At 47.0% G+C, this 12,500-nt stretch overlaps 3 protein-coding genes across 5 annotated transcripts in view; all 3 read left to right on the top strand.

Annotated features, from left to right (window-relative positions):
• Positions 1-3,986, top strand: part of lamb1a (laminin, beta 1a) — a 31,040-nt gene extending 27,054 nt beyond the window's left edge. Inside the window, exons 28-34 of the mRNA XM_068596509.1 lie at positions 472-681; positions 1,133-1,277; positions 1,481-1,688; positions 1,825-1,966; positions 2,317-2,493; positions 2,971-3,130; positions 3,415-3,986. Coding sequence (XP_068452610.1) covers positions 472-681; positions 1,133-1,277; positions 1,481-1,688; positions 1,825-1,966; positions 2,317-2,493; positions 2,971-3,130; positions 3,415-3,554 — 1,182 coding nt within the window. The 3' untranslated portion in view covers positions 3,555-3,986. The remainder of the gene's footprint in view (positions 1-471; positions 682-1,132; positions 1,278-1,480; positions 1,689-1,824; positions 1,967-2,316; positions 2,494-2,970; positions 3,131-3,414) is intronic.
• A 1,430-nt stretch (positions 3,987-5,416) lies between these two features.
• Positions 5,417-7,767, top strand: LOC137799721 (sodium channel protein type 4 subunit alpha B-like). The gene is made up of 4 exons (XM_068596527.1): positions 5,417-5,664; positions 6,441-6,621; positions 6,744-6,881; positions 7,490-7,767. Exons 1-4 carry the CDS (start codon positions 5,576-5,578, stop codon positions 7,625-7,627), a joined length of 546 nt encoding a protein of 181 aa, XP_068452628.1. The 5' UTR covers positions 5,417-5,575; the 3' UTR covers positions 7,628-7,767.
• Positions 7,768-9,793: 2,026 nt separating this feature from the next.
• Positions 9,794-12,500, top strand: part of LOC137799710 (sodium channel protein type 4 subunit alpha B-like) — a 17,385-nt gene continuing 14,678 nt past the window's right edge. For all 3 annotated transcript variants that reach the window (XM_068596512.1, XM_068596513.1, XM_068596510.1), the window contains exons 1-4: positions 9,794-10,341; positions 11,066-11,194; positions 11,278-11,366; positions 11,556-11,765. In XM_068596512.1, the coding sequence (XP_068452613.1) occupies positions 10,301-10,341; positions 11,066-11,194; positions 11,278-11,366; positions 11,556-11,765 (469 nt within the window). In that variant the 5' untranslated portion in view covers positions 9,794-10,300. The remainder of the gene's footprint in view (positions 10,342-11,065; positions 11,195-11,277; positions 11,367-11,555; positions 11,766-12,500) is intronic.

The following is a 12,500-nucleotide window of genomic DNA, read 5'->3' as shown; positions in this document are numbered from 1 at the left end:
TACTTATACTTCAGTCACTGTACTTATACTACAGTCACTGTACTTATACTACAGTCACTGTACTTATACTACAGTCATTGTACTTATACTTCAGTCACTGTACTTATACTACAGTCACTGTACTTATACTTCAGTCACTGTACTTATACTACAGTCACTGTACTTATACTTCAGTCACTGTACTTATACTTCAGTCACTGTACTTATACTACAGTCACTGTACTTATACTACAGTCACTGTACTTATACTTCAGTCACTGTACTTATACTTCAGTCACTGTACTTATACTACAGTCACTGTACTTATACTACAGTCACTGTACTTATACTACAGTCACTGTACTTATACTTCAGTCACTGTACTTATACTACAGTCATTGTACTTATACTTCAGTCACTTGTAATCTGAACTTCCTCCGTCAGTAGATCTGATTCAAACGTGTCTTTACTCTCTGGTCCGTTGGTCCTTAGACCTGCGGCAGCCCGTCATCGGGTCAGGACTCGTGCGGGTCGTCTCCCTGTGGGGGTCTGGGCTGCCTGGACTCTGAGGGCCGGACCCGGTGTGGAGGCGACGGCTGTGACGGCGTGGTGACGAGGGCCAGCAGCATCTGGAGGAAGACCCGGGACTCTGAGAAGCAGATCCTCAGCGCCATGGAGGAGGTGGAGACCCTCTCCCAGATGGTGAGTCTGGAGGTCCTGGTCTGATGGCTCTGGAGGTCCTGGTCTGGAGATCCGGGTCTGATGGATCTGGAGGTCCTGGTCTGATGGATCTGGAGGTCCAGGTCTGATAGGTCTGGAGGTCCTGGTCTGATGCGTCTGGAGGTCCTGGTCTGATGGATCCGAGGTCCAGGTCTGGTGGGTCTGGAGGTCCTGGTCTAATGGGTCTGGGGGTCCTGGTCTGATGGGTGGGGGGGTCCTGGTCTGATGAGTCTGGGGGTCCTGGTCTGGAGGTCCAGGTCTGGTGGGTCTGGAGGTCCGGGTCTGATGGGTCTGGAGATCCTGGTCTGATGGATCTTGAGGTCCAGGTCTGGTGGGTCTGGAGGTCCGGGTCTGGTGGGTCTGGGGGTCCTGGTCTAATGGGTCTAGAGGTCCTGGTCTGATGGGTCTGTTCTCCCCTGTGTTTGGTCTGCAGGTAGCGGAGGCCAAAGAGAAGGCGGACCAGGTGAAGCTGAGTGCTCAGGACGTCCTGACCAAGACCAACAGGACCAAGCAGAAGGTCCAGCAGAGCAACGAGGAGCTGAGAGCCCTCATCAGGCAGATCCGGAACTTCCTCACACGTATGTCATGTGACTCCTCACATGTATGTCATGTGACTCCTCACACGTATGTCATGTGACTCCTCACACGTATGTCATGTGACTTCCTGCTGTTGCACTAAGGACAAAGAACTGGCCGCTGGTGGGCTTTGAGTCCCCAGTGAGAGTTCTGTGTGTCCACCAGGTGGTTCTGGTTCTAACCCCAGACCTTTGGGTTCCTTCAGAGGAAGCAGCAGACCTGGAGAGCATCGAGCTGGTGGCTGACGAGGTTTTGGCCATGCAGATGCCCACCACGCCGGCTCAGCTGCAGAACCTGACCCAGGACATCCGGCAGCAGGTGGGAGAACTGGGGAACGTGGAGAACCTCCTGCAGCAGAGCGCCGCCGACATCCAGAGAGCACAGAACCTGCTGGACCAAGCCCAACGAGCCAGGTGGGTCCTCAGGTCCAGACACACCAACAGAAGAAGAGGAGGAGGAGCTTGTCGGAGAGGATGATGATGTGGTGATGATGATGCTTGTCGGAGAGGATGATGATGGTGATGAATATGTGATGATGATGATTGTCAGAGAGGAAGCAGCAGCAGTGAAGGACTCTGCAGAGAAGGTGAAGCTCGCTCTGGAGGAAACTGAGCGCACTCAGACCGCCGCCAGCAGCGCCATCCAGCAGGCCGCCGCCCACATCCTGACCACCAACCAGCTGCTGTCCACGGTGAGGCCTTCACTGACTTCCGTCACTTTGTGTCCTCTATGGTTACTTCACTGACCTCCGTCACTTTGTGTCCTCTATGGTTACTTCACTGACCTCCGTCACTTTGTGTCCTCTATGGTTACTTCACTGACCTCCGTCACTTTTTGTCCTCTATGGTTACTTCACTGACCTCCGTCACTTTGTGTCCTCTATGGTTACTTCACTGACCTCCGTCACTTTGTGTCCTCTATGGTTACTTCACTGACCTCCGTCACTTTGTGTCCTCTATGGTTACTTCACTGACCTCCGTCACTTTGTGTACTGACGTTAGAAACATGATGGTTACATGCTGCTGTCTGTGCTGCGTTCAGGTGCAGTTGGAGACGGGCCATGCAGAGTTGAAGCTCAGTAACGCCACCCAGAGGCTGCAGAGGCTCGAGCAGGACGTCACGCTGCTGAGGGACAAAGGTCTGAATGTCACTGAGAGCACTGAACGCACCAATCAGGACGCAGCGAGCATCAGGAAGGTAGCAGAGGAGGTGAAGAAGGTGAGTTCACCTGTGTGTGTGTGTGTGTGTGTGTGTGTGTGTGTGTGTGTGTGTGTGTGTGTGTGTATGTATGTATGTATGTATGTATGTGTGTGTTTATATATATATATATATATATGTGTGTATATATATATATATATGTATACATATATATACATATATATATACATATATATATATACATGTATATATACATGTGTATATATATATATATATATATATATATGTATATATATATATATATATATATATATGTACATATATATATATATATATACATGTATATATATATATATATATATATATATATGTACATATATATATATATAGATATATATATAGATATATATATATATATATATATATGCAGAAATGTGCATGTGTCTGTTGATCAGGAGCTTAAAGAAGTGTGTGTGTGTGTGTGTGTGTGTGTGTGTGCGCGCGTGTATGTGTGTGTATGTGTGTGTGTGTGTGTAGGACCTGGACCTGGAGCTAAAGGAGAAGTACTCCAAAGTGGAGCAGCTGATTGGTCAGAAGGCAGAGGGCGTGGCTAATGCAAAGAAGAGGGCGGGGTCACTGCAGCAAGAAGCCAAAGAGCTGCTGCTGAAGGCCAGCGACAAACTGCAGCTGCTCAAAGGTGACATCACTCTGACATCACAGTGACATCACTCTGACATCACCATGACATCACTCTGACATCACACTGACATCACTCTGACATCACTCTGACATCACACTGACATCACTCTGACATCACTCTGACATCACTCTGACATCACTCTGACATCACTCTGACATCACACTGACATCACTCTGACATCACTCTGACATCACTCTGACATCACTCTGACATCTCTCTGATTAAAGGTGTATATTAAAAGGTGCAGTTCCAGGTGTTGAAGGTTAGTTTCTGTGTTACAGAGCTGGAGAAATCTCGTGAAGACAACCAGCGGACTCTGGAGGTGAAGGCGGAGCAGCTGGTGGAGCTGGAGGCGGCTGTGAAGGGGCTGCTGCAGGAGATCAGCCACAAGGTCACCATCTACTCCACCTGTCTGTTCTAGGGTCAAAGGTCACGTGTACTGCACCTGTCTGTTCTAGGGTCAAAGGTCACAACTACTCCACCTGTCTGTTCTAGGGTCAAAGGTCACGTCTACTCCACTTGTCTGTAGGTGTGTTCGTGGAGGTTGTTTTCTAGAGCAGGAAGTAGTTGTCTCTTTAAATGAAGGCCTGTTGACCTTTAAATGACCTCTTGAGGATCAAGCAGAGATGTTTGAAACCAAAACCTTTCAATGTTTAACTTTCAGCTTCTTTGTAAAATGTGCCTCCAGCTTTTCCCCCAGAGAAGATTATGGAGGATTATCAGACGTTCAGGAGGTTTAATGTTGATATTAAAAGAGAAGCTTTCCTAAAGTTTTTTAATTTGTACTTTCAGGTTTTGAGTCTTTGTGAATGTAATAAATCAATGTTATAGTTTTGAAGCAGTGAATGTTAAAACCGTGTTTTGTATTTCCTGTTTTCTTTTTCCAAAACTTTGAACCTACATGATTTTTAATAAACGCTTCAAGTTAAAACCCAAGTGAGTGCACAGCTCCTCCTTCCAGTTACTACGTCTATGTAGCTGCTACGTCTATGTAGCTGCTACGTCTATGTAGCTGCTACGGCTGTGAAGCTGCTACGTATATGTAGCTGCTACGTCTATGTAGCTGCTACGTCTATGTAGCTGCTACGTTTATGTAGCTGCTACGTCTATGTTGCTGCTACGTTTATGTAGCTGCTACGGCTATAAAGCTGCTACGTTTATGTAGCTGCTACGGCTATGAAGCTGCTACGTTTATGTAGCTGCTACGGCTGTGAAGCTGCTACGTATATGTAGCTGCTACGTCTATGTAGCTGCTACGGCTATGAAGCTGCTACGTCTATGTAGCTGCTACGTCTATGTAGCTGCTACGTCTATGTAGCTGCTACGTTTATGTAGCTGCTACGTCTATGTAGCTGCTACGTCTATGTAGCTGCTACGGCTATGAAGCTGCTACGTCTATGTAGCTGCTACGGCTATGAAGCTGCTACGTCTATGTAGCTGCTACGTCTATGTAGCTGCTACGTCTATGAAGCTGCTACGTCTATGTAGCTGCTACGGCTATGAAGCTGCTACGGCTATGTAGCTGCTACGTCTATGTAGCTGCTACGGCTATGAAGCTGCTACGTCTATGTAGCTGCTACGTCTATGAAGCTGCTACGTCTATGTAGCTGCTACGTCTATGTAGCTGCTACGTCTATGTAGCTGCTACGGCTATGAAGCTGCTACGTCTATGTAGCTGCTACGTCTATTTAGCTGCTACGTCTATGTAGCTGCTACGTCTATGAAGCTGCTACGTCTATGTAGCTGCTACGTCTATGTAGCTGCTACGTCTATGTAGCTGCTACGGCTATGAAGCTGCTACGTCTATGTAGCTGCTACGTCTATGTAGCTGCTACGGCTATGAAGCTGCTACGTCTATGTAGCTGCTACGTCTATTTAGCTGCTACGTCTATGTAGCTGTAAATGGACCTCATTCTGCATAACGCCGATTAATGAAATAAAATGTAACTCACATGTAAACTGCTTTTAATCATTGTGCTTGTTTGTGTGTGTGTTTGTGTGTGTGTTTGTGTGTGTGTGTGTGTGTGTGTGTGTGTGTGTGTGTGTGTGTTGAACAGAGGATTGTTGGCAGTGAATAGAAGCGATCCAGTTACTAAACAAAGAGGCTCTTTATTTCTCTTCTTCTGTGTGTGTGTGTGTGTGTGTGTGCTGTTTCCAGGAAGAGATTGATATGTTCCGATGAAGATATTAGGCAACAGGAAGTCTGTGTGTGTGTGTGTGTGTGTGTGTGTGTGTGTGTGTGTGTGTGTGTGTGTAATGACCTAACCTAATAGACATGAGTCTGGAGGAGTGGACTGAACATAAAAACAATGCATTGAGTCGAGGAGCAACAGATAACTGGAGATTCAACCAGAGAGACAGACAGACAGGTTCACAGACAGACAGACAGACCGACAGGTTCACAGACAGACAGGTGGATGCAGAGGACAGACGAGGTACAAAATGTCCTTTTTTGAGTCGTGGAGGAGAAAGAAGGAAAGACGAGAGCTTCTCAGGAGAGCTGATGAGCTGAGACTTCATCCATCACAGCTGTAAGTCACATTTACATAATAATAATCATATTAACACATTTTATTTGTATAGTGCTTTAAACGGTGCTCACTTTACAAGCTGAATCAATAGAAGCAACAACAACAAGATGACATCATCACATTATGGATCCAGAATCAGGATGCTCTGTTGTGTGGGAAGCCTGAGGGGTATGAAGGACTAGATGATGTCATCTCGGGTGGTCTGGTCTCTGGTGGACTGGAAGAGCCGCTGGGTACTGATGGTGTAGTTAGTAGTGATGGTGTAGTTAGTAGTGATGGTGTAGTTAGTACTGATGGTGTAGTTAGTAGTGATGGTGTAGTTAGTACTGATGGTGTAGTTAGTAGTGATGGTGTAGTTAGTAGTGATGGTGTAGTTAGTAGTGAAGGTGTAGTTAGTAGTGATGGTGTAGTTAGTAGTGAAGGTGTAGTTAGTAGTGATGGTGTAGTTAGTAGTGAAGGTGTAGTTAGTAGTGATGGTGTAGTTAGTAGTGATGGTGTAGTTAGTACTGATGGTGTAGTTAGTAGTGATGGTGTAGTTAGTAGTGAAGGTGTAGTTAGTAGTGATGGCGTAGTTAGTACTGATGGTGTAGTTAGTACTGATGGTGTAGTTAGTAGTGATGGTGTAGTTAGTACTGATGGTGTAGTTAGTACTGATGGTGGAGGAGGATTGTTCGTGTAGTGACGTGAGAGTGAAGGTCACATGACCAGAGCTCCTTTCCTTTAAATACAGGAAGTGATGTGAGAGTGAAGGTCACATGACCTCTGTCTCCACACAGGAGGCTCTTGCTGGGTGACCGTGGCGTCCGGGCGGCGCTGCAGAGCACCAGGACGGCGTCTCTGCTGCCCCCTGTTGGTGAGCAGGTCTTCAGACGCCTGACACCAGCTTCACTTGGGAAGATCCAACAACACTGTGAAGCTGAGGAGGTGGAGCTACAGGCGAGGAGGAGGAGCAAAGAGGTACGAAACACACCAATCACCTTCCAGGAGTCCAGTGAAGCAGGTTGTACAACATGTACTTTAGAGATCTCTTTCAGTTTAAGAACGGGAATACTCTGATTGGCTGGCTCTCCGGTTGACAGGTGACCGAGAAGATCCAGGCCAAACCAGCCAGTGACCTGGAGGCCGGGAAGCCCCTCCCATTCTTCTACGGAGACCCGCCCCCTGAGCTTCTGAACACCCCATTGGAGGAGCTGGATCCCTTCTACCAATCACAGAAGGTCTGTCTCTCTCTCATAGAACTCTTTCGAAGACGAACTGATAGAAACATCTTCTGACCTCTGACCTGTCTGTCTTTGACCTGTCTGTTTCTGACCGGTCTCTCTGACCTGTCTGTTTCTGACCGGTCTCTCTGACCTGTCTCTCTGACCGGTCTCTCTGACCTGTCTGTTTCTGACCGGTCTCTCTGACCTGTCTCTCTGACCGGTCTCTCTGACCTGTCTCTCTGACCTGTCTCTCTGACCTGTTTGTTTCTGACCGGTCTCTCTGACCTGTCTCTCTGACCTGTCTGTTTCTGACCGGTCTCTCTGACCTGTTTGTTTCTGACCGGTCTCTCTGACCTGTCTCTCTGACCTGTTTGTTTCTGACCGGTCTCTCTGACCTGTCTCTCTGACCTGTTTGTTTCTGACCGGTCTCTCTGACCTGTCTCTCTGACCTGTCTGTTTCTGACCGGTCTCTCTGACCTGTTTGTTTCTGACCGGTCTCTCTGACCGGTCTCTCTGACCTGTCTTTCTGTCTGTCTCTCTGACCTGTCTGTCTCTTTAACCTGTCTGTCTCTGACTTGTCTCTTTAACCTGTATGTCTCTCTGACCTGTCTGTCTCTCTGCAGACGTTCGTGGTGCTCAGTAAAGACAACACCATTCACCGGTTTGATGCTGAGCCCGTCTGCTTCCTGCTGAGTCCTTTCAGGTTGCTGAGGACCGTCCCCATCAAGATCCTTACCAGCTCATATCCTCTGAGACTCTGAGGCTCTTCTTACCGCTGCTTTCCTGGTGTTGTCCGTCATTAGCTAGTTGTGCGTCTTTGTATTGGCATTAGGGTTATGGGTTAGAGGGTTATGGGTTAGAGGGTTATGGGTTAGAGGGTTATGGGTTAGAGGGTTATGGGTTAGAGGGTTATGGGTTAGAGGGTTATAGGTTAGAGGGTTATGAGGTTTAGGGTTATGGGTTAGAGGGTTATGGGTTAGAGGGTTATGGGTTAGAGGGTTATATGTTAGAGGGTTATGGGTTAGAGGGTTATGGGTTAGAGGGTTATGAGGTTTAGGGTTATGGGTTAGAGGGTTATGAGGTTTAGGGTTATGGGTTAGAGGGTTATGGGTTAGAGGGTTATGGGTTAGAGGGTTATAGGTTAGAGGGTTATGAGGTTTAGGGTTATGGGTTAGAGGGTTATGGGTTAGAGGGTTATGGGTTAGAGGGTTATATGTTAGAGGGTTATGGGTTAGAGGGTTATGGGTTAGAGGGTTATGGTTAGAGGGTTATAGGTTAGAGGGTTATGAGGTTTAGGGTTATGGGTTAGAGGGTTATGGGTTAGAGGGTTATGGGTTAGAGGGTTATAGGTTAGAGGGTTATGAGGTTTAGGGTTATGGGTTAGAGGGTTATGGGTTAGAGGGTTATGGGTTAGAGGGTTATATGTTAGAGGGTTATGGGTTAGAGGGTTATGGGTTAGAGGGTTATGGGTTAGAGGGTTATGGGTTAGAGGGTTATAGGTTAGAGGGTTATGGGTTAGAGGGTTATGGGTTAGAGCATTATGGGTTAGAGGGTTATGAGTTATAGGGTTATGAGGTTTAGGTTATGGGTTAGAGGGTTATAAGTTAGAGGGTTAGAGGGTTATGTGTTAGAGGGTTATAGGTTAGAGGGCTATGGGTTAGAGGGTTATGGGTTAGAGAGTTATGGGTTAGAGGGTTATAGGTTAGAGGGTTATGGGTTAGAGGGTTATGGGTTAGAGGGTTATAGGTTAGAGGGTTATGGGTTAGAGGGTTATGGGTTAGAGGGTTATAGGTTAGAGGGTTATGGGTTAGAGGGTTATGAGGTTTAGAGTTATGGGTTAGAGGGTTATGGGTTAGAGGGTTATGGGTTAGAGGGTTATAGGTTAGAGGGTTATGGGTTAGAAGGTTATGGGTTAGAGGGTTATGGGTTAGAGGGTTATAGGTTAGAGGGTTATGGGTTAGAGGGTTATGGGTTAGAGGGTTATAGGTTAGAGGGTTATGTGTTAGAGGGTTATGGGTTAGAGGGTTATGTGTTAGAGGGTTATGGGTTAGAGCATTATGGGTTAGAGGGTTATGAGTTAGAGCATTATGGGTTAGAGGGTTATGGGTTAGAGCATTATGGGTTAGAGGGTTATGAGTTATAGGGTTATGAGGTTTAGGTTATGGGTTAGAGGGTTATGAGTTAGAGGGTTAGAGGGTTATGTGTTAGAGGGTTATAGGTTAGAGGGCTATGGGTTAGAGGGTTATGGGTTAGAGAGTTATGGGTTAGAGGGTTATAGGTTAGAGGGTTATGGGTTAGAGGGTTATGGGTTAGAGGGTTATAGGTTAGAGGGTTATGGGTTAGAGGGTTATGGGTTAGAGGGTTATAGGTTAGAGGGTTATGGGTTAGAGGGTTATGAGGTTTAGGGTTATGGGTTAGAGGGTTATGGGTTAGAGGGTTATGGGTTAGAGGGTTATAGGTTAGAGGGTTATGGGTTAGAAGGTTATGGGTTAGAGGGTTATGGGTTAGAGGGTTATAGGTTAGAGGGTTATGGGTTAGAGGGTTATAGGTTAGAGGGTTATGGGTTAGAGCATTATGGGTTAGAGGGTTATGAGTTTTAGGGTTATGGGTTAGAGGGTTATGGGTTAGAGGTTAGAGGGTTATGGGTTAGAGGGTTATGGGTTAGAGAGTTATGGGTTAGAGGGTTATAGGTTAGAGGGTTATGGGTTAGAGGGTTATGGGTTAGAGGGTTATGGGTTAGAGAGTTATGGGTTAGAGGGTTATAGGTTAGAGGGTTATGGGTTAGAGGGTTATGGGTTAGAGGGTTATGGTTAGAGGGTTATAGGTTAGAGGGTTATGAGTTATAGGGTTATGGGTTAGAGGGTTATGGGTTAGAGGGTTATGGGTTAGAGGGTTATGGGTTATAGGTTAGAGGGTTATGTGTTAGAGGGTTTGTTGTTATGAGTTAGAGGGTTATGAGTTAGAGGGTTGGAGGGTTATGGGTTAGAGAGTTAGAGGGTCAGGTTATATGAGTTTACTCATGAATCTCCCCATGCCGCCCGCCGGCTTCGCAGTTGAATACAGACAGGGTTAGGAGTTAGGAGTTAGGATTTAGTGGGTTAGGAGTTAGGGGGTTAGGAGTTGGGGCTGTCTTGATGTAGGACACAGTGAGTATCCAGAGAGTTCTATGTCGGTCTTGTCTTTGTCTTTTATTGTGAAAGGTTGAAGCAGGAAGTCAAAGAAGACAAAGTGTCTTGAGACTGATTGCCATGTCCTTTCCATCTGACGTTGAACATATTATCTTCAGGCATAGCACCGAGACATACATCGATTCTCACAATGCATTGTGGGATACTTTTAGTCCTCCATGAGTTTGTTCGTAAACTTTTCCTCAATTCATCCAAACTTTATTCCGTTGGTTTATCCTGTTAACGATTCTCTCCAACTGTGTGTTCATGATGCTGAGGATCAATCCAGCATGGACCAGCACTTGGGAGTGAGTAACACACACACACACACACACACACACACACACGGAGGAGGAGGAGGAGGAGGAGGACGAGGAGGAGGAAGAGAAGCCTGGAGCAAATGCCTCAGTAAATAACAGAAGTGTATCTGGAAGAGAACAAAGAGTCTTCACAAAGTCATCTGGAAATTAAAGGTCACTGAATTTCTGTTTGACCTTTGACCTCCTTGTGACTAAACTGAATCTCTGTTCTCCAGAATGTGAACAGTGTGAGTCGTGATGTTGACGTTGATGCAGTCACGTAGCGTAGAAGTACAAAATACTGTGAGAACGCTCTGATTGTAGTTTGTCGTTTCTTTGGGGTTGACGATCCTCTGTAGCTCAGACCAGACTGTCGTCCACATTAATATGACTTCATTCATCCATCACAGCGCTGTGAGGGACACTTCCCTGTCACACCTGTGTCTTCGTTCATAAGATGTTTATATTTCAGTAACCTCACCGTGAACATGATTTACAGAAAAAGATCAAATCTTCTCTTGGGAAAAATAAACTGGAACCAAATTACATTCAGAAGATCAAAATAAAACCAACTACTCACGTACAATGTTGTGTAGGCTCTGCTACATGCTATGCTAAATGCTATGCTAAATACTATGCTGTTTCTCAACTTTACAATGGCAGTGTGTTTGTACCGCCTGTGTTCCATTTGAAAGGACTTGTGTGTTGACACGCCTGTGCTGTCTTCAAACAGACTGGTGTTCACAGCCGTCTACGCGCTTGAAGCCACCGTAAAGGTTCTCTCCAGAGGGTTCTGCGTCGGGAGATTCAGCTTCCTCAGAGATCCCTGGAACTGGCTGGACGTCATGGCGATCATCACGGGGTAATAACCAATGTTCAACACATTTTATACAACGCTGATGATGATGATGAGGATGATGGTGATGATGATGATGATGGTTTCAGATTCCTATCAGAGCTTTTAGACTTTGGCGACAAAGCTTCTGTAGTGAGAACAATTCCTCGGGTCCTGAAGATCATCACGGTCATCCCAGGTCAGTGTGTGTGTGTGTGTGTGTGTGTGTAATACTGCTAGTACCTGCAGATGGCTGACGTACACGTTCATCGTGGTGAGCTCGTCGTTCCTTCACCGTGACGTGTAGCGTGACTGCCCCCTGTGGTCAGAGGCTGCATTGCTCCTTGAAGGGTCCTGATGCGATGCTTCTCGTCCCGCCCCCTCTCAGGTCTGAAGACGACTGTCGGAGCTCTCGGCCAATCGGTGAAGGGCCTGGCTGCGGTGCTGGCTCTGGCCCTGCCCGGCCTCAGCGTCATGGCGCTGGCCGCCATGCTGCTCTTCCAAGGAGACCTGAGGCACAAGTGTGTCATCCACTGGACCAACGTGGACAACGTGATAGGAGCTGGGATCAGTTTCCAGGAGACCGTCAGCAACTCTGGTATGAGGAAGATGAAGATGATGAGGGTGTGTAGCTGTGCAGTGTGTGTACAGTGTGTGTACAGTGTGTTTACAGTGTGTGTGTAGTGTGTGTACAGTGTGTGTACAGTGTGTTTACAGTGTGTGTGCAGTGTGTGTGTACAGTGTGTTTACAGTGTGTGTGTGTGTGTGTGTGTGTGTACAGTGTGTTTACAGTGTGTGTGTATGTGTGTGTGTGTGCAGTGTGTGTACGGTGTGTGTGTAGTGTGTGCAGTGTGTGTGTGCAGTGTGTGTACGGTGTGTGTGCAGTGTGTGTGCAGTGTGTGTGCAGTGTGTGTACGGTGTGTGTGCAGTGTGTGTGCAGTGTGTACTGTGTGTGTGTGCAGTGTGTGTGCTGTGTGTGTGCTGTGTGTGTACGGTGTGTGTGCAGTGTGTGTGCAGTGTGTGTACGGTGTGTGCAGTGTGTGCAGTGTGTGTGTGCAGTGTGTGTGTGCTGTGTGTGTGTGCAGTGTGTGTGTGCAGTGTGTGTGTGCAGTGTGTGTACAGTGTGTGTGCAGTGTGTGCAGTGTGTGTGCAGTGTGTGTGCTGTGTGTGTGTGTGCAGTGTGTGCTGTGTGCTGTGTGTGTGTGCAGTGTGTGTGCAGTGTGTGTGCGGTGTGTGTACAGTGTGTGTGCAGTGTGTGTGTGTGCAGTGTGTGTGTGCAGTGTGTGCTGTGTGTGTGTGCAGTGTGTGTGTGCAGTGTGTGTGTGCAGTGTGT

Source organism: Clinocottus analis, unplaced genomic scaffold, assembly GCF_023055335.1.
Source record: "Clinocottus analis isolate CAN_PGR_092001 unplaced genomic scaffold, fCliAna1.0.p SCAF_38, whole genome shotgun sequence".
Lineage (NCBI taxonomy): Eukaryota > Metazoa > Chordata > Actinopteri > Perciformes > Cottidae > Clinocottus > Clinocottus analis.
This window is presented reverse-complemented; position numbering and strand designations above follow the sequence as displayed.